Source organism: Quercus lobata, chromosome 6 (genome assembly GCF_001633185.2).
Source record: "Quercus lobata isolate SW786 chromosome 6, ValleyOak3.0 Primary Assembly, whole genome shotgun sequence".
NCBI lineage: Eukaryota > Viridiplantae > Streptophyta > Magnoliopsida > Fagales > Fagaceae > Quercus > Quercus lobata.
This window is the reverse complement of record NC_044909.1, coordinates 41,370,719-41,393,673: the sequence shown is the minus strand read 5'-3', so window position 1 is coordinate 41,393,673 and position 22,955 is coordinate 41,370,719. Positions and strand designations below refer to the sequence as shown.

Sequence of the window (22,955 nt, the reverse complement as noted above, 5' to 3'; positions counted from 1 at the left end):
GAAATTTAAAATACACCCCTATTAAAATTCTATTACCAAATTTTTTTTTTATTTTAAAAATTATTATTCATTTTAAATTATATGATTTATCATAATATTTGGTCTTAGACTTCATATTTAAGCAATGTTGATGAATATGAGCATTATATATCATATAACATATATCTATCATGTGGATCGCTATGATTAAAATCTATCAAAAGTTTCAAGAATTATAACCTTACTATTTATTTTAAATGATTTTAATAATTTATTATAAATTTTGGATTAAATAAAAATTCACAATGTGTTTGTAACGGCGAAAAAGCAGTTAGTCAACAAATGGAAATACATGAAGGTTTTATTGCTTACAATCACAATAAATTTGTTTAGAGATGGAAAGTCAAATTTTATTATGATATCCTGTGTGCGAAATCAGAATGTTTATATCATAGAGTTGAATAAGAAAGGGTGTCATTTCTATTAATTCACAGTTTAAAAATTGGTTAAGAAAAAAATACAAGTGTTGGTCCTTGGGTCTAGTCTGAGGTTGGGTTTACAAATGAATAAATTATTTTCTTTCTTTTTTCTCCTTTTTTTTTTCTCCTTTTTTTCCTTTTTTCTTGCATCTTGATCTTCCTCTTGTTTTTATATCCAGCTACAACTTATCTGGATCGAGATTGCCTTTCTAGAACTTTGGTCCTTTCTAGAACTTTGGTCCTTTCTAGAACATACTAGCAAGTTTTACTCTATAATCTTAACTATGCCACCACTATTCATGGTTATTTTCTCATTAATGCAATCAGAGGAATGGTCGCCTTTTATTTAATGCAGAGGGGATGGCTTCTATTCCCTTCGTTCTCGTCCTCGAGGTTTGAGGTGCATCATCAGAAATAACTTTGACTGCTTATTTAAATTAGATTTGGGATCCCTCGTCCCCACAATGTTTTTGCCATGTGACTTTTAGCTTTATTAAAAAATAATAATAATAAAAACTCTATTTTGTTGTTCAATTTATATGATATTGTTTTAAAAATGTTGTCTTATATATTATTTTTTATTTATACATAGATTGCATGAACACACACCCATATATAATATACTAGTTTATAACTTTGTGATTGTGCATAGGCACAATTACAATTGAAAATAATCGAAGTTAATACACACACACACACACATATATATATATATAGTATACTAGTTTATAACTCTGTGTATATGCAAGGCTACAATTGAAAACAATCGCAGTTAACATACACATATGTGTGTGTGTTTATAAATTTGATTTATTTTTAGTTAGACAAAAAAAAAAAAAAAAAGGCTTAGGAGAGTTTATGAATCATTCAAACTCTCTTCTTCTAATTTTATATATAGAGTTAGATATATGACTAATTTTTGTTCATGGTCACTTAGTTACTACAATGCCTACATTCTACATGCAATGAAATGTTTTCAAAAAGTGCTAAAAAAAATCTAAGATTCATTGATGACCTATCTTTTCCGTAGAGAGAAGCTAAGTTCAAATCAAATCCTTCTATTCCTTCACTTGCGGCAGGGGAGTAGGTGGAATTCTCTCAAAGGCAAAATTTTGCCAGCATCATGGAATGAAATCTTGGACACTCAAATACCTTTTCTTTTGAGCAAAGAAAATACGCTTCTCCTATGAAAGATAACAAGCTGTCTAGTATACATTAAGAAAAGGGATTCTTATTCCAGAAAAGCCTTTACCATAAGAGAGAGAGAGAGCTTTTTCATTTTTTTCCCTTAAGCTTGACTTCATTCATCAGAGTAACCAACCAAAATTACAAAACCCTACTTCAATCAGACACAAAGATCTTTCTTTTGACCTTTTTACTTTTTTTTTTTTTTTTTATGAAATCTTTTGACCTTTTTCACCCAAGAGTTCAGACACAAAATCTCTAAATCTAACCTAAACCAAGTGAAAAAGAGAAGACAAGCCACACCACCAGACATTCATGTATCTAATTATAGTAACAAAAGGAAAAGGAGAGGTCGATATTTCTATATCAAATTTTGGTTTTTCTTTTTTTTCATAACACCTTTTCCTCATATGAATAATGAATCCAACTATAAATTCCCATTTTGTGAAAAGACGGTGATACCAAAGAAATCAAATCGATCATTGATGTGAAAACAGAGCCATCCAATATTTATATTTAAAAAAAAAAAAAAAAAAAAAAAAAAAAAAAAAAAAAAAAAAGTCAATCCGATACAAGTTGGCTAAGGCTTCCATTTGATGAGAATTTTTTTTCTCTTTTTTTTTTTCTTCACATTACTTAAACTCATTAATAATAACTAAACCAAACAAAAGTGGGTGGGGGAATCATAAGAAGGAAATTGATATTGATGTTTGGTTACTTTGATAAACTCTGGTTTGGTTGGCACTTAACCCTGATAGAAACCGATCCACAATCACCATTTTTCTTGATCGAATCAGCTAGAACTTTGCCTCACCGAGCAAGCAACCACCTGAGCCCACCGCCTTAACCTTGTCTTCACCGTCTGAGGATTATCACCTTCACATTTTCCCAACAAACAAACAAACACACAATTTTATATTCATAGTTTCATACACGTACACATATTCAAAACGTGTGTCTAAAGCAAATATAAACAGGAACTCAATAAATAAATTACCGGGTCCTAATAGGGTGTGGTGAGGACTACCGAGAGGAGAGCTGGGAGTGTCGGAGTCCGACGCCGTTGACGAACTCGGCGTGAGGGTTGACTTGGAGTTGGAAACGGTGTCGTTGTAGTGCTTGTTGACAGCGTAGTAGAGACCCAAAGCCGGCAAAGTATCAGACAAACGCTGATCCACGACATGATCAGGCGAGTCGATCAGCTCGAATCCGAAACCCAACTCGATACAGCCCTTGAGCTCGTCGACGTCCTCGTCTGTCACGCTCTTGCTCCTGTTCCTGTTCTTGCTCTTGTGGTTCCCCTTGCGCCTCAGCCACGCCTCGTCGCGGTACGCGTCTGGTGACCACGAGTGCTGCTTGTACAGCGGCGATATCATCATTGGCTTTATTGATGATGATGATGATGATGATTGTTGTGGCGGCGACGACGACGATGATGGAGGTTGTGTTGCTGGTGAATAAGGAAGTGGGTGAAAGTCAGACATGGTTGAGTCCTCGAGCTCGAACACAGCCCCTAGTATGGGGTTGTGCGGAGGTCGGGGGACCTCGCGCGCCGGGTCTGCGATCGATATAGCTTTTTTTTTGTATTTGGGTCCTATATTTCGGCTTTATATTCGGATTATATGGACAAAGGATCGGTAACAACACAAAAGCAAGGAGGTATTGGTGGCGGTCCATTTGAGTGGGAAGACTTAAAGCACTGGTAGGTCCTAGTCATCATGATCTGTCCTTTTGTGTATTTAGTAATGCTACGTACATTAAAAAAAAAAAAATAATTATAATAATTTTCACACTAGTTTAGGGGATAAGTTTTACATATTTTTATTTGAAAATATTGTTGACGTTTTTATTTACTACTAATAATATGTCATATCAACAATTGTGAAATTTTTTATTAATTTTTTTCCTATGTTTATAGACTTTATCTTTGTCTATTGTCTATTCTCAGTGTGCGAAAGGTAAGATCTGAGTATGGAATAAAATCCGTGGACTAAGTCCGAGAAAGGGAAAGGGCCCACCCACGCACTAGTTTTTACCCAACATATGGATGAGATTCCGAGGAGGAACCATGAAGAGGCCAACCTTCTGAGGAGCCGAAGAGCGAGCATTCCTCAGGAATTGTTAGGCAGGCCACTTGCACTAGATAACAGAATGCCAAAGAAGATGGTAGAAATGTGCGAGCAAAGAAAAAGGGAAGTATCCAGACAAAGTAACCATCACTTCTGCATTCAATGCACTGCACCAACTCAGCTTGCAGCACACTCTACCACTTTCAACAAAATCTTGATGGGATAAGCATCTAAAGGAAGGACGATGACTCTATAAGTGGAGGGCTCAAATGAAATTCAGCTAACTAGTTATAGAAATGAAGCCCTAAGAGAATAAAGAAAAAGGGGAAATATTGAAAGGAAATACTGATATTGTGTAACACTATTCTGTAATCAAGATTTGAACAATTTGTGAACAATTGCTCTTCGACTAGGCCCGAGGAAGTGTTAATTTTAAAAATTTGTTGTTCTTCTTTGAATTGTCTAACTTTTACCATCCACCGAAAGCTTAAATCATACTAGCACGTTAAAGTTGACCTCGGAAGCCCGTTCTCTAACTAATTAATTGTATTGGGCCGTCTAACCTAAATCCACTGCTCTAGGTGGGCTTAGCTTGTTGGACCCGCCTGCACTCACTTAGATTTTCTTAAACCTTTTTGTGTGTGTGTATATATATTTATTAAAATTTTTGGCTAAATATAATACTAATAATATTCAGGTAGTAGTTTCTTTGTCCACAAAATAATATTCAGGTAGTAGTTGGGCCCAGTTACATATCGGGTGGATCTTGTTGATAGTTCCTTCTTTTCAGAGTCTCACCCCCCACATGAGTCATTTGCACTCGAGCTAGTTCTATAAGATGCACTATGCTCCAATTACATGATATCTCATTGTGTGTATATGATTGGATTGAATTGTTTAAGTGTGCGATTTATGGGTGCATTGAGTCTCACATTTAGTGTTTATTATTAGATTGATCTTAGATATATAAGTAACAATGAAAAACCACATTTTCTAATATGACTAATCCTTTTGGGGTATAAATTATAAAGGCAAATGTGGCTAGCTAGAGCTTTGCTTGGGCCATTACAAATGGTATGTATCAAAGCCAACTTGATAACACCATGTAACTGAATTGCACTTCAACACAACTTGGACCTTGACAAGGATATTGTATAAGTGTGTATTACATGGGTGTGTAAGTGCATTTTTCTCGGGTCATTACAAGTTACACCTTTTCACTTTTATTTACTAGTTGGGTGAAGTTGGTTCTACTTTTGTACTCGTACTGGGGTATGCCAACCATACCAACTGAGGTAAATGTAGCTTAAAGTCTTAAGCACTATCAGTCTATCACTATTTGTTATAATGGCTAAATCTTTGACAAATATTAATTAGACAAATAAGAAAAAAGAAAAAAGAAAAAAGAAGAGATTTAGTGCTTAGTTTGCTCATGGGTGACGATTACTAAATAAAGAGTTATATTTAAAATAGTGGAGAAATAATTAACGTCTAGTTTTTTTTCTTTTTTTTTTTTTTTTTTTTTTTTTGAGAAACTAAAATAGGGGCTTTTATGAGAAACTAAAATAGGGGCTTTTATGGTTATATTATACCCCGGGCAGGGCGCCAAATGGTCTCGGACGGGGTAGCCCGATCTCGGGGTCCCGTCTGTACCACTGTGTGGGGAGTTACCCCATTAAAGATGCCCATCAACGGACTCCTGCGGACAGCGGGATTTGAACCTAGATATGGTGCACGAAATGAACGAATCTTACCCACTCAACCAAACTCCCGTTAGCAATTAATGTCTAGTTAATGCTTAGTGTAAGAGTAATTTTGTATGGGTCCTATTTATACAAAATTTATTATGAAGTTAATAAAACCAACATTTTTGGTGCAAAATAATTAACTACCGTGATATGTACAAAAGGTTGGTCACCAACATTTTCTAATCTACTTTGGCGTCGAAAGAAATGGCATGATTATAGATAGAAGCTAATGATTGCAAATGGGTGACTTGGTCTTTTTATCTGTTTATCATCACTAATAAATACTAAAAAAAAGTAAATAAATTAGAGATCATCACTCCGCATGGAGTGGAACTTTGAAATGAAAAACCAACATATATAATGGCGGTCGTCTGGCGAAACAGAAATTACTTGCTGCCATCATATACATATTTATTTATAATCTGCATAGAACATTCCAAATTATTTTCTTTGTCAAATATTGAAGGTTTGTCTAATAAAAAATGATTTCATCTAGAATTCTGAGCTGAAGAATTTGTTGTATACAGAATTTTCCACCAGCTTCGACGTAAAGAGAAATTAGTCCAGTCAAAAAATTTGAGATTGGAGACTTTTCTGTAGACCATGACTTTGTGCAGCTGGGTACAGAATCTACAGATCAAAAGAAGCCACATTATAATCATCAGGAATAAAAAATAATATAATAAAAAAAACCCATGTTACCAATACCATTCAATTTGTAAATGAGGTGTAAAACTTTCAAGTTTTACACCTTCAATTTCAACATGTGACATCATCATATTACATATTAAGAAATAAACACAATCACACTTAATCAATTCTAATATTCATTTGAAAATCCAACTTAATTGCGAGTTAATTGAGATGTTATTATATATAGTATGATGTATTTAGGGTTTAGGGCACTGTATGGTTTATTAACAATTGCCTTAAAGGAATCCCTTAACATGACCCTTAAGTAAAAAAAATGATGTGACAATATTCTAATAAATGGTGTAATCCTTATCAAATTCGGATTCTTTGTAAATTTGATTAATTGCAACTTTTTTCTTGGCTAAATTGCAAAGTACACCCCTAACGTTTGGGGGTGATTAGATTTTACACCCCAACGTTTCAGAACTTTGATTTTACACCCCAACATTTGGTTCCATTAGCAAATCACACCCCCGGTTAGATTTTGCTGTTAACTACCAAGTCATCTTGCTAATGTGTTTTTTTTTTTTTTTGTTGCCAAATAAGCTCAAAACGACATAGTTGCAAAGGAAAGGATGTGATGACTTGACACATGCTAAACGGCACCGTTTTGCCCAAAGAGAAAACAAACAGAAAATCTAAAAATCCTAAATCTAAACCCACAAACCAGCCTTTAGCTCCCTAACCCACGAACCAGCCCTCCCTTCCTAACCCTTATGAACCTAGACCACCCATCGGCTCTGCAACCAACTCCTTCATCGTGAACCACCAAGACCTCACCAAGCTCGAATGCAACAACTACTCCATCCTCTGGAGACACAAGATGGGCCTTAACAAGTACAGCCCAGCAGTCTTGGGGCTCGGCCCATCCTCAGCTTCCGGATCCGGAGCTGGGTCAAGCGAGGAGGCCTAAGCTACGGAGAAGTGCACGTTCGATTTGAAGCTGGAGAAGTACGACACGGCGGTGAAGATCAAAATCATAAAGGAGGTGAGAACTTTCACGGATTTGGGGTTGAAGGAGGCCAAAGAATTGGTCTAGAAAGTCCCTGTGGTGTTGAAGAAAGGTCTCACCAAAGAAGAGGCTAATCCCATTCTCACTAAGCTCAAGGAATTGGATGCCACTGTGGTATTGGAATAAAGATTGATTTTGTTTTTGTTTTTTTTTAAAATGTTTAAACGTAGAATAATTGTTGTTCTTAGATTAATGAGAAATGAGAAATTCTGGGGTTTTTTAGGATGGGAAGCATTGGGTTCGTGGGTTAGGGAGCTAAGGGCTGGTTTAGATTTAGGATTTTTAGATTTTCTGTTTGTTTTCTCTTTGGGCAAAACGGTGCCGTTTAGCATGTGCCAAGTCATCACATCATTTCCATTGCAACTGTGTCGTTTTGAGCTTATTTGGCATAAAAAAAAAAACACGTTAGCAAGATGACTTGGCAGTTAACAGCAAAATCTAACCAAGGGTGTGATTTGCTAATGGAACCAAACGGTGGGGTGTAAAATCAAAGTTTTGAAACGTTGGGATGTAAAATCCAATCACTCCCCAAACGTTAGGAGTGTACTTTGCAATTTAGCCTTTTTTCTTTGCTAAGTTTTTTTTTTTTTTAATAATATTTCAATTTTATGATATCCGTTTTATAATGATTGACTTTATTATCAAGTCAATACACCAATTAACTTTTTTTTATGTCGGCAAAGATTAAACTCAGATCTCTTATTTTAATATTAAAAAACTTTTTAAATTGGAAATCACATTTTTTGGTGGGCTAGCTAAGTTAATTGCACTTTAGGTCGTAGGCATATACCATGATGATGCTCAGTTTTATGTGTAAAATAATAGGTGATGGCGTCAGGAGTTTGGTGATCAACATCGCAATAAGCAAGCCTCTCTATCAAATTCAGGTCGGGGTCGTGTTATAGGCTTAGGAGGGCGGCGGCGGCGGCTTTACTTGGACAAATAGATTTTTTTAGTTACCACTTGCCAAAAGATAGCTTATCTGATTGCAAAATTAAAATTGTAATTTAGCTTCATGTGTGATTCACTTGCCGGCATTCTTTTATTTCAATGAAATGATCAATGATGTACTATACTGTAATATTTTATGAGTAATGTTATCACAAATTTTATGAAAAAAATAAATCTTACAAACTAATGCATGTTTCGATCATTAAAAAAAAAAATCAAATTTATTTATTAAGTTAAAGTGGTACCAATTAAAAAATTTTGTATTAATTGTCGCATCAATTTGCAAGTTTTTTTGGAAAAATTACAATTTACCACTTTAAAATATATCTTAAATTATACTTTACAACATAAACTTTTCAAACACATATTTTACACCTTAAATTATGATTTTTGTTATACTTTGTACTCGATTTATTTGTTTAAATTTCACTTATGATTTAGGTATATAATTTAGTTAAATTCAGTTCAATTTTTATTGTTATCAAAATAATAAGCTACCAAACAACACAAAAAAAAACGCATTACCAAAAAGTCTCTTACAACGACGCGGTTGTTATCATGGTTGCCTCAATAATTACGTATCACACAGCCGTCGTCTTAATTACTATAAAATAAAGCCTCGTAAGTCGTCACCACAAGTACCTTTTTTCGATTTTGCTTGAGAACAAATGTTGACCCTTATTTTATTGGGTCTAGAATCCAAATCACGAAGCCTTTAAACTTTGAAGAAAAAGAAAAAGAAGTGTAGAAGGGCTCATCATACCATGTTCTGTTTCCCACCTATTTCGTATTCAAAACCCAAAAGACCATAGAATTTCAACTTTGAAGCACCGCCTTCTAATTTGCTCTAAAAAAAATGGCACTACCAACAGTCGATGCAACTCATTGGAGGAGCATGATATAAATTCAAACTTCCTATAAAAAGTTCAAGAAGTCATATTCAACTATGTTGTCAATGGGCACCAATCTTGTAACACAGTAGCACAGTAAGTTTGCATTTATTTGAAAAATTAGGGTTTGAATTTTCCCTCTTTATATCGTACTATCGAATTATTAATTTTTTTTTTAAATTTTAAATGCTAACAATGAATACCGTTAATGATGGAAAGATCGCGTGGGGAACCAAGTTGCTCTTAGAAGTTTCAGCCTTTTGCAGTAGTTAATATTACCGAAGTTTTGAACATATTGTATAAAAACAATTATTTGATATTAATGTTTAATATTTATTTAGAAAATAATATAAATTATATATACTGTGTGCGCAAAAATTCAATATTAATTTGATGTTTTTTACTTAAAAAATGTGCAAGAAAGTTGAATTTTCTTTTGATAAGGAATGATGCATTAAAATATTCCTTAAACAATGTATTGGAGACTCATAAACAATGATTATTAATTCGAATGCTTTTTTCCAAATGGGAGCCATATATATAGATTAGGCCCATTAGATGTAACATCATAATAATCTTTTATGCTATTTTTCAAAAACGTAAAACTGTACAAAAATGTGAACAAAAACACACTCACCAATCTTATGAGTGTAATGATTACATAGGATTTTTTGCACAAGAAATAGAATGCTCTCATAGTCTCCCTATTTATAAATAAGCACGCACTTCTTCATGAAAGGTGTCACATGATATGATTTACATCTAATTTTCCCTTTTTTTTTTTCTTTGTGATGTCACTGAGTTGTTCATTTAGTCTTAGCTGATGCATAGGGACCGAACCACCCTTAGACTAGGAGGGCAATGGCCCCCCTAGATTTAAAAAAAAAAAAAAAATATATATATATATATATTATATTTGTGAACTAATTTTAGCAATTTTGTTTTATAAAATTATATTTTGTTTTCCTTTAACAATATTATTGATTCTTTTAAGAGTAATGCTATACTTACAAACTTTTTTATAACATTTTTACAAATTGTTTTGGTAGCAAATTTTTATTAGTTCGCATATATGCACACCACTCACATCATTTTTTTACTTATCAATAATCACTCATCACATTAGTAATTTATAAAAAAACTTTTAGTTTTAGTATTTTCCTCATTTTAGTGACCATAAAAAAATTTATAGATCTAAAATCTAAAACAAAATATACAAGTCAAAAAAAAAAAGTTCAACAACAAAAATTACCAGTAAAACTAAAAATAAAATTAAGCTCATTTAACTAATTTTATTCAAAATAAATAACCCTGCCCTTTAAAAAATTCGAAACAAAAATAATTTTGTTCTAATCCACCAAAGGAAAAAAAAAAAAAAAAACTTAACAGCTAAGTAGCGAAATCAGATGTTGAAAACGCCACACACAACTAACAATAAAACTGCCCTCCTAACTCAAAGTTCTAGCTCCGTCCCTTCCGACACCCATATATACATATGCGTACATGTTTTATTTGGCCCTCCAAAAATAGATTATTGATTATGTCACTTGTTACTCTTATTAACGATGGAAGTTACTCTTGTGTAATAATCAACCTTTATCCTTTAGTCCAAATACAAAAATTGTAGGATTTTCTCTAAGAAAATTAGATTTACAAAGCTAGAAATTGGGATTGGCCAACAACAACTTCATAACTTTTTTTCCCTTGTGTGACCTAAAGATGTAGGGTTGCAATGTCACTCATTATGGTGTTTCCTACATGTTTATGAGTTTATATTAAACTTGGAAACTTGTTTGTTTTCATTCCTCCAGCACTTGTGGAAGATTGGACTAAGATTTCAAAATGATATATAACGAACTTTCTATAATAGAAAAAAAAATTGTAGATATATGTCAACAAATTATATGTGTATAATTGTTAGTTTTGCAATATTTTTAAGTGATTTAATGGAGTTTCTTTAAAAAATAATGCAATTAGGAAAGAAAATTTACGAGTGATCATGTTAGATATTATTTTATGACTAATGGTTGCATTTTATGATTGTTTACTACAAAACACACACTCTCTCTCTATATCTCAAACCATCAACTACCTTAAGCTATTCTCATAATTTTTTATTATGGGGCCCAACAATTGTGAATGGCCAACAACCTTTTTTTTTTTTTTTGGAGGTGATTGGCCAACAACTTAACAATTAAGAATGAAGAATAAGATAAAAGATGAATTTATTTATATTTTCTTAATGTTTTTAATATGGTATTGGAAGTTGGAACTATAAAAATGTATAATCAGTGAATTTTCAATCATGAAAACATGTAAATTATTCTTTTACTTACCATTATTTGTATATGAAACCGATACTTTCAACGATTGTTTTTTTTTTTTTTTTTTTGGTCTAAAGTCTTATAACTCAATTGATACATTTTGATATTTTCAACAAAGACGTCTAGATTCAAATTCTCAATCTCCCAACTATCAAAAAAAGTAACAATAACAGTTTTTTTTTTAAAGAGAAGGTTTCAATAACGGTTAAGAATATGGAAAAAGGAAGAAGAACAAGAGATAGATTAGTGAGGTCCTCATTCTCAAAAAAAAAAAAAAAAAAAAAAAAAAAAATTTGAGGTCCTAAATGTAGACATGTGATCAACGATCATATTGGTACCCAAAATATGGGCCATCATGTTGGGCCCTTCTACTGTACAATAGAATAATCTTTGTAGTCACATATGGCCTTATGGGCTATGATATTGGGCCCATGAATTCGAAATCCAACCCATGACAAGTACGGTCCAGATTCCAGATCATTATAGCTTTTTCCCCTAAACAGGAAAGATGAGTGAAAAAAAAACGCCAAGTATCGCAATCGCAATCGCAATCGCTAGCCACAACACAACACAACACAACAGCCTCTTCCATTATTGTTTCCATAATAATAATAATATCGGTGAAAAAAGAGAAAGATCAAAGTTAGGGTTGAGTTTTTGTGTGATCGAATCGAATCGAAATCGAAGTGGAAGTGGGAGAAGATGTGGCACGAGGCGAGGAGGTCGGAGAGGAAAGTCCACGACATGATGGACGCGGCTCGAAAGCGAGCACAGAGACGAGCTGTGTTCTTAGCCAAGCGCCGCGGCGATCCTCAGCAATCGATTCAGGCCGTCGGCTCTCGCTCTCGCATGTACCGCGACGACGCTCTCTACCAAGCCACTCAGGACCAGCAAGGCCTGTATGTTTGTTTATTTCGCTTTTACAATCTCGTTTTTTACATAGAGCGTCCTCAAATTTCACTTTTATGTAGGTTTCAATTTTAGAATTTGATTTTGCATAGCAATAGAATTGATTTACTGGAACTATAAATTTTAATTTTTTATTTTATTTTACCTGCTCATCAATTACAAGACGCTTTCTTTTTTATATAATCAGCTAATCAATCCTATGTAGTAGCACTAGAAATAATATTATATGTTTGAATTTCTAATTGCCTTTTGCTGTCAAATCACCTAGGAAGCACGAACACTTCATTTAGGGTGTCGTATATGTTATAATTTTTCAGAAATTGCTCGTGTCACTGGGTCTCATAGTTGTAACCATACCCGTAACGGTTTCCGTGTCTGTGCTTCCTAGCAAATCACCAAATTATACCTTTTCCATACATGGTTACCAGACGCCCATGGAGTGGCACATTACATGGTACTTGTATGCTTGCAGCCGGAGTCTTATTAAAAATGTGGGGGAATGGGTTGGTTTGGATCAATATGGAATTCCTGCCCTGCTCTCGTAAAAGGGTGTCTTTTGTTTTTCCCTTCACTTCCATTTAAATCTATGCTAATCTCTAACTTTCTTTCTCAGGATACCTTGGAATGGGAAACAAGATATATTAATTGATAGGTATGAAGTATTGCTTTTTCTTTGTTTTGGGATTATAACTTGGTTGTATATTCTTTTACCAATTAATTAAGGAGGGGTCAATTTTTTTTTCTTTGCCTAAGTAGATTTGATGGCCGTGCTCTTCTTGATTTTATTCGGGATTCTGGGTCCCGGCATTTCCGGGTCCAAGAAAAGTCGGAAGAAGAAGAAGAACTAGAAGAGTTTGTTAATTTTGAGCGTTATCGGGATTTAATTAAGCATCGGCGTAGAGGATGTCGGTACTTTTTTATTTTTGCGATGATGTCTTTAAATTCTCGAACATTTTAAATAGATATTTTTTTCTTTATCCTTGTACTATTCATGACAAAGCACAACAAGTCAAAGGTTATCCACCTTTGGAGTCAATCATATGGCTAGGTTTTAATTTGGAATTTAATTTTACAAGTCAAACTTTGTACGTTAACAGTTACTGATGAGGAGGCTTTGCAACATGTAAACCAAGAGATGGAAGCGAAGGCTGTTGCTCCGTTTATATCTGACAGGTTTGTTTCTAATTTCTACTCCCTAAATTAGCAATTTAGTAAGTGAGATATCGGGGTTGATTCTGTTTAATAAACTGCATGATCAATGTTTAAAAATGGGTTTAATGCAGAACATTGACTACATGGGACAGGTTTCCATCAAATTCTAATGTTGATCAAATAGTTTTGATGCTAAGCATGTGCTGATGTTGTGATTATGTAGTCTTCCAGAAGTGGTCTTTTGGTTTGTTAAATATATGTAAACATGTTGGCAACATTACTTTTTCAAAAAATAAAAAAAGTGATGGCAACATTAAAATTCCTTGGGTCTGAGTTTTCATGTGCTTTTGATTCTGCATTGTGCTCAAATCTGAATTTTTGACAGGTATTTCAATGATGTTGCCATTTGAATTCTGAAAATTTATTCCCCTCTTAAGAAAATTGTTATCAGTTCGGTTATAAAGGTTCTCAGCTTTTGTCTTTCTGGGTGGTCAGGACACCCAAATCAGTTGCCTAAAGAAAGTAGCAATTACTTAATTCTCTCCTTAAACTTCCTCTTTTGGAGGTTGTGATCATGGTGGTCCTTGTGGGAAGGGACCATTTATAAAGATGTATTAACAAAAAGAATGAGATGGTGTAAGTTGTTACAAGTTCCATGGTCTAATTGTTTCAGTTTCTTCTTAATCCCAGTTATGCATTCCTTCCGTTTGCTTATGTGTTTTAATCAGAGTGTCAAACTTTGTTTTACTTCTGTAGTGGCATGATCAGAATTTCCATTTGGTTAGCTATTCAAGATGTACTGAGTTTTCGTAAATTCAGTTATTTACCCCTCACTCTGTGTGTGTATATATTTCTGGTGCGATTTGGGGTGAGAGAGAATATTACATTTGATTTCATCTCTCCTCTTTTCATGCATGGCTTGTAGATCTCAGCCACAGACTCAGCCTCCTGCAAGCAAAGGTTCTTATTCACAGGTAGGCTTCTCTTATGAAGGGGATGGGAAAGAGGAGGCCCATCTTTCTGATGATGATGATAATGACGAGGACGAGGACGAGGAGGATGATGAGGATTTCAATAGTGATGATAGCAACGATGAAGGGATGGATATTATAGCAAAAGAATTTGGTGTAAAAAGGTATGGTTGGCTCGTTTACATGGATAAAAAGGCTAAGGAAGAAGAGAAAAGGCAAAAGGAAGTTATCAAAGGTGATCCTGCAATTGTAAGTCTGTCACTATCACTGGTTGAAGGATGCTTTGTTTTATTGTAATCAGTAATGCATACTTATTGATATTATTATTATTTAAATGTATTCTACAATACCTGTATTGTATAGTCCTTGATCTTCTAAATGTTGTAGAGGAAGCTGAGTCGCAAGGAAAGAAGGAAGGCTTCTCAAATAGAAAGGGAGCGAGAAAGAGAAACTGCACGAAATACTGGAACCAGAGTACTCCATCATGATCCCTACAGGTAGAAGAACACAAGCTTGTCTTTTTTTTTTTTTTTTTTAGTATGCTGTGTTCTTGTGATTATAGTGCTTTCTTATTTAAATGTAGGGAATCTAGACGAAGTCCAACTTATGAAGCTTATCCTCGTTCTAGAAGGTATGCTCTTAAATCTTAATAGGTCTTTATGGGAGGATTTTAATCTCAGGGTTTCTTTCCCATGAAAGAAATACTTTATGATTTTTTTTTTTTTTTTATAAAAAAAAAATAATGTCTTGTATCTGCAGATCAAGATCAAGATCCCGGTCACACTCCCCATCATATTCAAGGCGTTATTCTCGCGGAGGGCATTCTGATGATGTTCATCGAAGCAAACCAAGGACACCAAAAATAGAATACATTACTGAATTTGGGAGCTCTGGTGACAGGGATCAACCAAAGCTTGGAGGATTTTCTCCACCATCATCTCCACCTTCTCAGGCTGACATGTTAAATCGGTCGGCGCACTCGACCTTTAATTCTTGCAAAGATAGATTCGACAGTCTTTACTCTGCTGCAGCTTATTCCTCATTTTGTTATGTGAGGCAAAATTTTCTGGTTTAGAGTAGATCAGGCTTAGGGTTATCAGCATAACTGCCAGAGGAGAGAAGGATACTTCCTTTCTGAAGCTCATTGTTTACCCTGAAATGGACTTTATATAAAAGCTTCTGACTTGCATGGAACTGATGATTTTGGTATCTAAAGATTCTTCTTTTGTGCAGGCCATCATCTGGTCGCATACTTGAGGCACTGCATGTTGATCCTGCATCTGGTATATCCCTTGACAAGGAGAAGAGCGCAAAAGTGTTGAAACCATCAGTAAGGTATATCATGGTTGCTGAGTGAAAATTTTATTTTCATGTTTTGATTTAAGTGGATATGCATGTTTGGATAAGGGGTTTCATAAATTTTTGCTTCTTTGTTTACATTGCCTTTGCTGCCTGGAAAGCTCTTCTACATTTCTTTAATATGATTTTTTAATAAATTTTTTATATTTGTCACTCTTGTAAACTTGGTTTTGTTCTCTTTTTCACTTTGCTACCTGGAAAGCTCTTCTCCACTTCTATAATATGATTTGTTTTTAATTTTTTATATCCGAATTTATATTTGTCACTCTTGTAAACTTGGTTTTCTTCTCTTTTTCACAGTACAACCTCTGCTATAGCAAAGTTAACTAAGGCAAGTTCTTCTGGGGGTCCCTTAAAACAGCAACCGGGAGAGAAGAAGGAAACTCCTCAAGAACGACTTAAAAGGATCATGAGCAGGCAGCTGAACAAACAAAGTATGGCTTACTGCATAAGAATTTCTGTGGCGAAGCAGTTATCTTAATTTATGTTATCCAACGTTGGCAGAAATGGATATTCCCTCCTTCTTTTCTTTAATCTTTTTCCTTCTTAAATTTAAGTTTAGTTTCGTTGTAGGAGGGAGAGAATGGGGAACTGTTTTAATTTCTCAATATTAATGATTGCTTAACTGATATTGCTTTTGCAGTTAAAAAAGATACTGCTGTTGAGATGGCTAAAAAGCGAGAACAGGAGCGCCAGAGGCTGGAAAAACTTGCAGAAACAAGCCGGTTAAGTCGATATAGGCATCGGAGCCACAGCCGCAGCTACAGTCCTCCTCCAAGGTAGTTAATAAAGCAATGTGCATTTAGAACCTATTGGTTTCCTTTGAATATTTCATTTTTTTAGTCTGCCAAATATTTTGAGTACAAGAAAGGCATAATGTATCTTCTTATATCAAACATACATCAAGCTTGACTTATCGGAAAAAAACATATATCAAAACTTGATAAATTTTCCAATTGATTGAATAACAAAATGGTCTATGGAGTTGAAGAAGATGCCTGACATTGCAATTTCTGGCAATGAAGGGAAATGAGAAAATTTACATTTCCACATTTTGTTTTGGGATTTGACAGATGCTTTATATGATTGTTACCTCTGGTCAGTTAAAATATGCATATGCATGTATTGAAAAGGACAAATGATGTGTTTACTGCAGAAGATACCGGCGTAGTAGAAGTCCAAGTAGAAGCAGGAGTTCCCGAAGACATTATTCCCGCTCTCGTTCCCGATCTCACTCTCTCTCACATTCCCATACCCGTTCCCGTTCCCGTTCCCGCTCGTACTCTCGTTCGCCAAGGTTACCACTGTTTTCCCTTTCCCATGTACTTATATACATTGAAATCCTGGATACTGATTTAAAGAGCTAATGTTGCAGGGTAAGAAGCCGTTCAAGGTATCGATAGAGACATTGCTGTTAAATTGGTAGTCAGTATATTTTGATCTTGTGTCTTGAGTCTTTGGTATCCCCAGAATGTAACAGTGGGCAGTATTCTGATGTTAGGATCCTGTTATTGTGAGGGTAGATTAAGTATTGAGACCTTTCCTTAATTAAGTTGTGATCTTTCCTTTGTAAACTCTTATTGATTGTTTTACTTGAATGTGTATGTAATATATTAATTAGTATTTTGATACTTTTTTTGGTTTAATTAGTATTGAAAACTGCCGATCAGACTTTAAGAACCCCCTAATCACGGTTTTAGAAAGAAATCCGTCTTGGTTTTCAATTCTATAGGAGACCCTGAGACAACATGATCTATATTCCAAGTGCTCCAGAGCTGCCCAAAATGTGATTATCTTGCTCGTGAGATGGAGGTTTTGATCAAAGTGGTTGGGATTCTATGGGCATGGGCTTCAGAGTTTTGACAGTACAATAGTTGTGGTTGTTGAAGGAGAAGTTGGTCATTAAACTTTGGCAGTAGTAAAACAGAAGTGGCTTTTGCTTTGGCTTCGAAATACAGTAGCTGCCAAAGGCTGCATCTTAACTCTTTTGCAGGGTGCAAGGTATGGCAAATTATTATCCTGGTTGATGGTTGGGGGGCCAGGAAGTGCAAGTGGATTTTATGTGTAATAACAAGTTAAGGACTGAGAAGTACAGGAATGAGGTCAGAATTAAATGGTTGTGCAGCCCCAAAGGAGGGAGGCATGGATTAAATTCAATATGGATGCTGAAGCGTCTGAAAACTTTACTCTTTGGCGGTGGTGGTCAGAGATAAAAATGGTTGTGAAGCGCCAAAGGAGGGATGGATTAAACTCAATGTGGATGCTGCAGTGTCTGAAAGCTTAACTGCTTTGGCGGTGGTGGTCAGAGATAAAAATGGAGGGACTCTCAAAAGTCTGGGCTAAAGTTAATGAATGGTGCTCCCTGCTCCCTGCTGCAAGCTGAAGCTTCAACTGTGCTCTGGGCAATCCAGCTAGCTCTGTGATTGAAAATTGGAAGCAAATCATCATTGTGGAAGATGCAAAATCTTGTCGACTCCTTGATCTCGTTTTAAGTTTAACCCAACTGGTCCATTGCTACTATGATTAATAATATTCCTGTTTTTAGTAATTCTTTTTTGAATTGTAATTTTTGATGGGTTAGAAGAGGCTGCAATACTGCTGGCTCATGTGGCTGCAAATTATGCAATTAAGTTTAGGTCTTCCTGTTTCAATAAGTGCAGTCTACCTGTAGGCATTGCTGATGCATATAAGGTTGACTGCCCTCTTTTTTTTAATTGAATGATATTGTCGTTTAACAAAAAAAATAAAAAAGAAAGGTTGAGAATGAGAAGATATCTTATACATCCAGTATATGCATAATCTCGACTAAAACATAAAAAAGTAAAATGAAAACAACCCCAAATTTTAAAGGCAAAAAGCATACTTTAGTCTTTAATCTCTTTCACAATATGTGGATTCGATACAAGGATACACATATTGTGAGAGATGTGATGCATACCATGAATGCATGAAATGGCTACTGGTTAGACGTTATTGCCCCACCCATGTGGACTATGAGGGGGTTGAGCAAACAGGAACCGACAAAGAACTTGAACAACTTAATTGACTGACCCCCTCATATTTAATTCATTCGGGACTGGGATGGATGAAACCAATCAGAAGTGAAAATCACATAAGCAAAGATATAAAAGCTGCACAACTACTAGGACTCATGTTAGAGGAGTTTCGGCCCTTTTTGGGCTTGAGATACCACTTATGCAGTGGCAAGGACTAGTAACCCTTAAAAGGGGGGCTACCAATTGCTTGTATCACTGTAGTGAATACTCAATGGATATGGCTTATCCTATAGAATAATGAGAGGGTGCTATAAGCTTATAACTAGTATGAAGAGAGAAATCCATTGCCCTTGTTTTGTTGCATGTGAGGCCTTAAAAATTGACGGGATCACAATTTTTTTTTTCATAATCATCGATATGGTCTGTAGTTACTAATGTATTAGTAGTTGGTTTAGGTGAAAGTAACAATTGTGAATATATATATATATATATATATAAAAGCATAATTCTTTGATAATTATTTCATTTAGCCTTCCACTTCATCTTTTAATTAGTGTCATACGCACCATAAATGGCTTATCAATGTGTAAATGCCAGGTATGTAATCTAACGTGTTGGCTAATAAATATTCAAAATAAAATGTGTCCTGTATATGTTATCCTAAGTTCCCAACTAATAATTTTGTTCCACGCATTTTATTTCAAGATACAATAATTTAACCCCGTGATGCATTCCTTGAAAATAAAATAGAATACATTTTGGGGGCATTTGGTTTGCATAATGTTAGATTCCTTATGGTAAAAAATGTCATGTCGCCTGCATTACTTGACAAGCATTTGCAAGGGCGATCCTCAGGCTGCTATAGTTTCCAAAGGAAAAAGTGGTTGAAGTATATGCAGTGGCAGGAAACAACCTTACTAGAACGTGGAAATCATTGTCAGTGACATAAAATTAACAAAGCAGATGCAGAGGAATTGGTTGAGGCATATTAATATAACGGTCCTGCAGAACTGGCCGATGGCTTTCCAAATCATACGTGAATAATCAGTTTGACATGTCCCTAAGATGCTATCCTTTGTATTTCTTTGCACTGCTTTGTATCCAATTATTATGACTGGCATTGTTTTCTCTCTTCTTGCACCATAACTTTTGTATCCAAAAGTGGGAGAAGGCTTGGGACCCAGATTCAGATTCTGGGTCCGTTTTCTGTGTCTTTATCTGCTGAAACATCTGCACCTATTATTGCTTATTTTGTTGCAAAAATCGTATAGGTTTGACGTAATTAATACGTACCATGTTGTGATGTCTTGATGATGTGCTGCTGATGCATTAACAAAAGAAGATTGGATACCCCATAACAATGAGGCTAAGGACACAAATTAAATTTGACACAATTTTTCCCCTCAACATGTGATTGGCATAATAAAAATAGTGTCATACTCGGGAAAGTGAAATTCCAAGATAAAAAATGTTGTGAAAAAATTGCGTCCTGTGTCATCTTGTTAATGTAGTGCTGACTAAAGTAGTAGAAAGTTCTGTAGCCTTATTGGCATTCAAATGTTGCCAGTATTGAACTGGAACTAGAGTTAGAAGAAACTTGTTCTAGTGAAATTAATTAAGGAAACATGTAACGCTTCTGGATGACCGATAGTGATACAGTCAGGCAACTCAGATAAGGTCTCAAACAATATATGCACCTTTGATGAGCTATTCTTAAAGAATTTTTTTTATGCACGGTTTGGTAATTGGTGTCCCTCAACTGATCTTTGGGTTCACTTAGGAGACAGAGAAGCTGTGTTTTGCATCAAACTTTCACTTCAGTCTCTAGTCTCATTTTATCATCCACTACCAAGTAGTGCGTTAATGATGAAGGCAGATGGTGCAGAAAAAAGCTGGCATATCTGGAACCTAGGTAGACCCAATTACATATGAATTCACTGGAGGACGCTTTATGTCAGTATTGGAGAATAGAAAAAAAGTATCAACTTTCTCGTTTCAAAACAAATGGCGTGTAATTTGTTTTGATTATGTACTTGTGGTGTCGATGAACAGAAAAAGGAAAAGACAAAATAATTAACTGCACTTGTATTACTTGAAACAGCTAAAATTAATGGTGGTTGCATGGCAGTGTTATTGAAATGTACGAGCACATGGTGTTGTTGACTTCTTGTTACTATTCTACGAACTGAAGAACTGTGTAGAAGATGTTACTATTCATATGAATTGCATTAAAGATGTTACTATTCATATTATAAATAAAATTGTCTCATGCAACGTCTATGTACAATGTACATGCCACCTCTCAAAGTATCTGTGACCCCCACACAGTTGAGGATCGCACAACATATGAGAAGTTGGATTCACGTGGTATTTGTTTGTACGAGAAAATTTTAAGTATTTTTGGAATATAGTAAAATGATTTTTATTCCTTTCACATTTATAGTAGACTCCATATGAATTTAAGAAATGGACTTTATTATAAATGTGAGAGGAATGAGTATCATTCTCCATACTTTGCAAGTACTTAAAAAATTACTCGTGCACCAGAGTGTGTAAAATAGACACCACTCCTCATAAACCATAGGAGGGTAGGTTAATCATTTGTGTAAGAGAGGAAGTTGTTTTCCTGTGAGTTCGTGGTTGGAGTTGGTAAGACTAAGACTCTTGAGTTTCTGTAATGTTTTAATAGTCTACACCCTCCAAAATGGGTATAACAACATCAAGATTGGATTATATAAAGAAAAAAAGTTGCGATTTATTAGATGCCTTAATGATATTGGGAGAAAAAGAAGCTCTTTGGAAGTTCCAGTAACTATTGATTAAAGCTATTAATGGGTTGATAATTCAGTGGTACCTTAAAAAAAAAAAAAAAAAGTAATTACTGATTTTAAAAAAGGTTCCATGTTTTATATTTTGGTCCTGACTAGCTGGTTGGCTAAAGAATTAGTAATAGAAATTAGAAAAATACACTTCAGGCCTTACAACAATTGCATTAGGATGTGACAGGCTACAATTTTCTCATTCTGGCCTAGACAAAGTAATATGATATCCTTGTCAACCCACATATATAAGTAATAATTGTTTCTACACTAAAAAAAAAAAAAAAGTAGTAATTGTTTCTTAGATGCTGCTTGAGCTTAATTCACAAAATACATGGTATCTTAAGTAATAATTGTTTCCACACTAAAAAAAAAAAAAAAAATGTAATAATTGTTTCTTAGATGCTGCTTGAGCTTAATTCACAAAATACATGGTATCTTAATCGACTCACCTTTCACATCTTGGAGGGCTCTGAATCAAGCTGCTATTTGGTAATATGTTCCTTTCATATCATGTATTTTTCAAAGGGCATAGCAACTGATAGAGATGTAGATTTCAATATATTGAAATTTGTTGTGCAATTGTGTGTAATTATTGAATAATAAGTGGAAGCATGAAAGTGAGAGTATACATAATGGTTTATGTGGTTCAACCTAACGGCCTACGTTCACAATGGTAAAGCTCTTGACAGCTACATATTATATTAAGCATTTGGGTTACAATGACCCAATATAGGGTTTATATACTAGAAAATACTTGATTGATCATAGGTTAATCTTAGACTAACTTAAAGTTAATATGAATGTTCTACTAATACAAAGACCTACAATTAGTTTGGACCACATTATGTCTAACAAAAGAAAAGCTATGGAGATGAATAATGCAACTAGCCATAGCCCATAGCATAGATATTAGATATATCATATACGTACTCCTTTTTGAGGCCTTTTCATCTTTTGCTTCTCTTTGGCATCACTTGAACTGCACGGGATTTGATCTAGGTTTTGTTAAAGTAAATCGATCAGACTTGCATCTAAAAACTTTGCACTTTATTCCATTCTTATTGCACGTACGCATCTCATGACTCAAATGAAAGTGATGCTCCTCTCTTTACCTTTAACCTTATATATATGTATATATATATTCACCTTTACTCATACTTGCCTATTTGATATTGAGAAAGAAAGTAATCAAATTCCACACGAGGGGCCAGTGATCGCACTTTAAGATCGCTTTAACTTTAAAAGTTGGATGCTAAATTGACGTATAGTGTAGTTGAATTCAAAACTTAATTATCAGCTAAACCACGAAATTGAAATTGTACATAGAGATGTGATTTACCACTTGTATATGCATGGACCGTATGGTTGTATGTCACTAACTTTGATAATGGCTGTGGTTAGCTATATATTACGGTG

General features: G+C 34.7%; 2 protein-coding genes across 4 annotated transcripts; one reads left to right on the top strand and one right to left on the bottom strand.

Moving 5' to 3' along the window:
• Nucleotides 1-2,178: 2,178 nt before the first annotated feature.
• LOC115995073 lies at nucleotides 2,179-3,275 on the bottom strand. 2 transcript variants are annotated; one of them, XM_031119494.1, is made up of 2 exons: nucleotides 2,671-3,275; nucleotides 2,179-2,519 (listed from the first exon to the last, which is right to left on the bottom strand). In XM_031119494.1, exons 1-2 carry the CDS (start codon nucleotides 3,125-3,127, stop codon nucleotides 2,437-2,439), a joined length of 540 nt encoding a protein of 179 aa, XP_030975354.1. In that variant the 5' UTR covers nucleotides 3,128-3,275; the 3' UTR covers nucleotides 2,179-2,436. The 2 variants fall into 2 exon arrangements, with proteins under 2 accessions (XP_030975354.1, XP_030975353.1); XM_031119493.1 differs by having other exon boundaries at nucleotides 2,641-3,268.
• Nucleotides 3,276-11,837: 8,562 nt separating this feature from the next.
• LOC115994382 (CLK4-associating serine/arginine rich protein) lies at nucleotides 11,838-17,355 on the top strand. Of its 2 annotated transcripts, none has more exons than XM_031118514.1 (13): nucleotides 11,838-12,229; nucleotides 12,853-12,891; nucleotides 12,996-13,144; nucleotides 13,337-13,412; nucleotides 14,317-14,611; nucleotides 14,750-14,859; nucleotides 14,946-14,993; nucleotides 15,122-15,331; nucleotides 15,596-15,697; nucleotides 16,022-16,155; nucleotides 16,365-16,500; nucleotides 16,881-17,018; nucleotides 17,097-17,355. In XM_031118514.1, the coding sequence occupies exons 1-13, from the start codon at nucleotides 12,033-12,035 to the stop codon at nucleotides 17,122-17,124; spliced, it is 1,662 nt and encodes a 553-aa protein (XP_030974374.1). In that variant the 5' UTR covers nucleotides 11,838-12,032; the 3' UTR covers nucleotides 17,125-17,355. The 2 variants fall into 2 exon arrangements, with proteins under 2 accessions (XP_030974374.1, XP_030974372.1); XM_031118512.1 differs by having other exon boundaries at nucleotides 11,839-12,229; nucleotides 16,878-17,018.
• Nucleotides 17,356-22,955: the final 5,600 nt, after the last annotated feature.

Coding starts and splice junctions, on each gene's coding strand:
- LOC115995073 (XM_031119493.1), bottom strand. CDS start 3,127: ATGTCTGACTTTCACCCACTTCCTTATTCACCAGCAACACAACCTCCA. Junction 2,520..2,640: donor CCACACCCTATTAGGACCCG/GTAATTTATTTA, acceptor GAAAATGTGAAG/GTGATAATCCTCAGACGGTG.
- LOC115994382 (XM_031118512.1), top strand. CDS start 12,033: ATGTGGCACGAGGCGAGGAGGTCGGAGAGGAAAGTCCACGACATGATG. Junction 14,860..14,945: donor CTCCATCATGATCCCTACAG/GTAGAAGAACAC, acceptor ATTTAAATGTAG/GGAATCTAGACGAAGTCCAA. Junction 15,698..16,021: donor GTGTTGAAACCATCAGTAAG/GTATATCATGGT, acceptor TCTTTTTCACAG/TACAACCTCTGCTATAGCAA.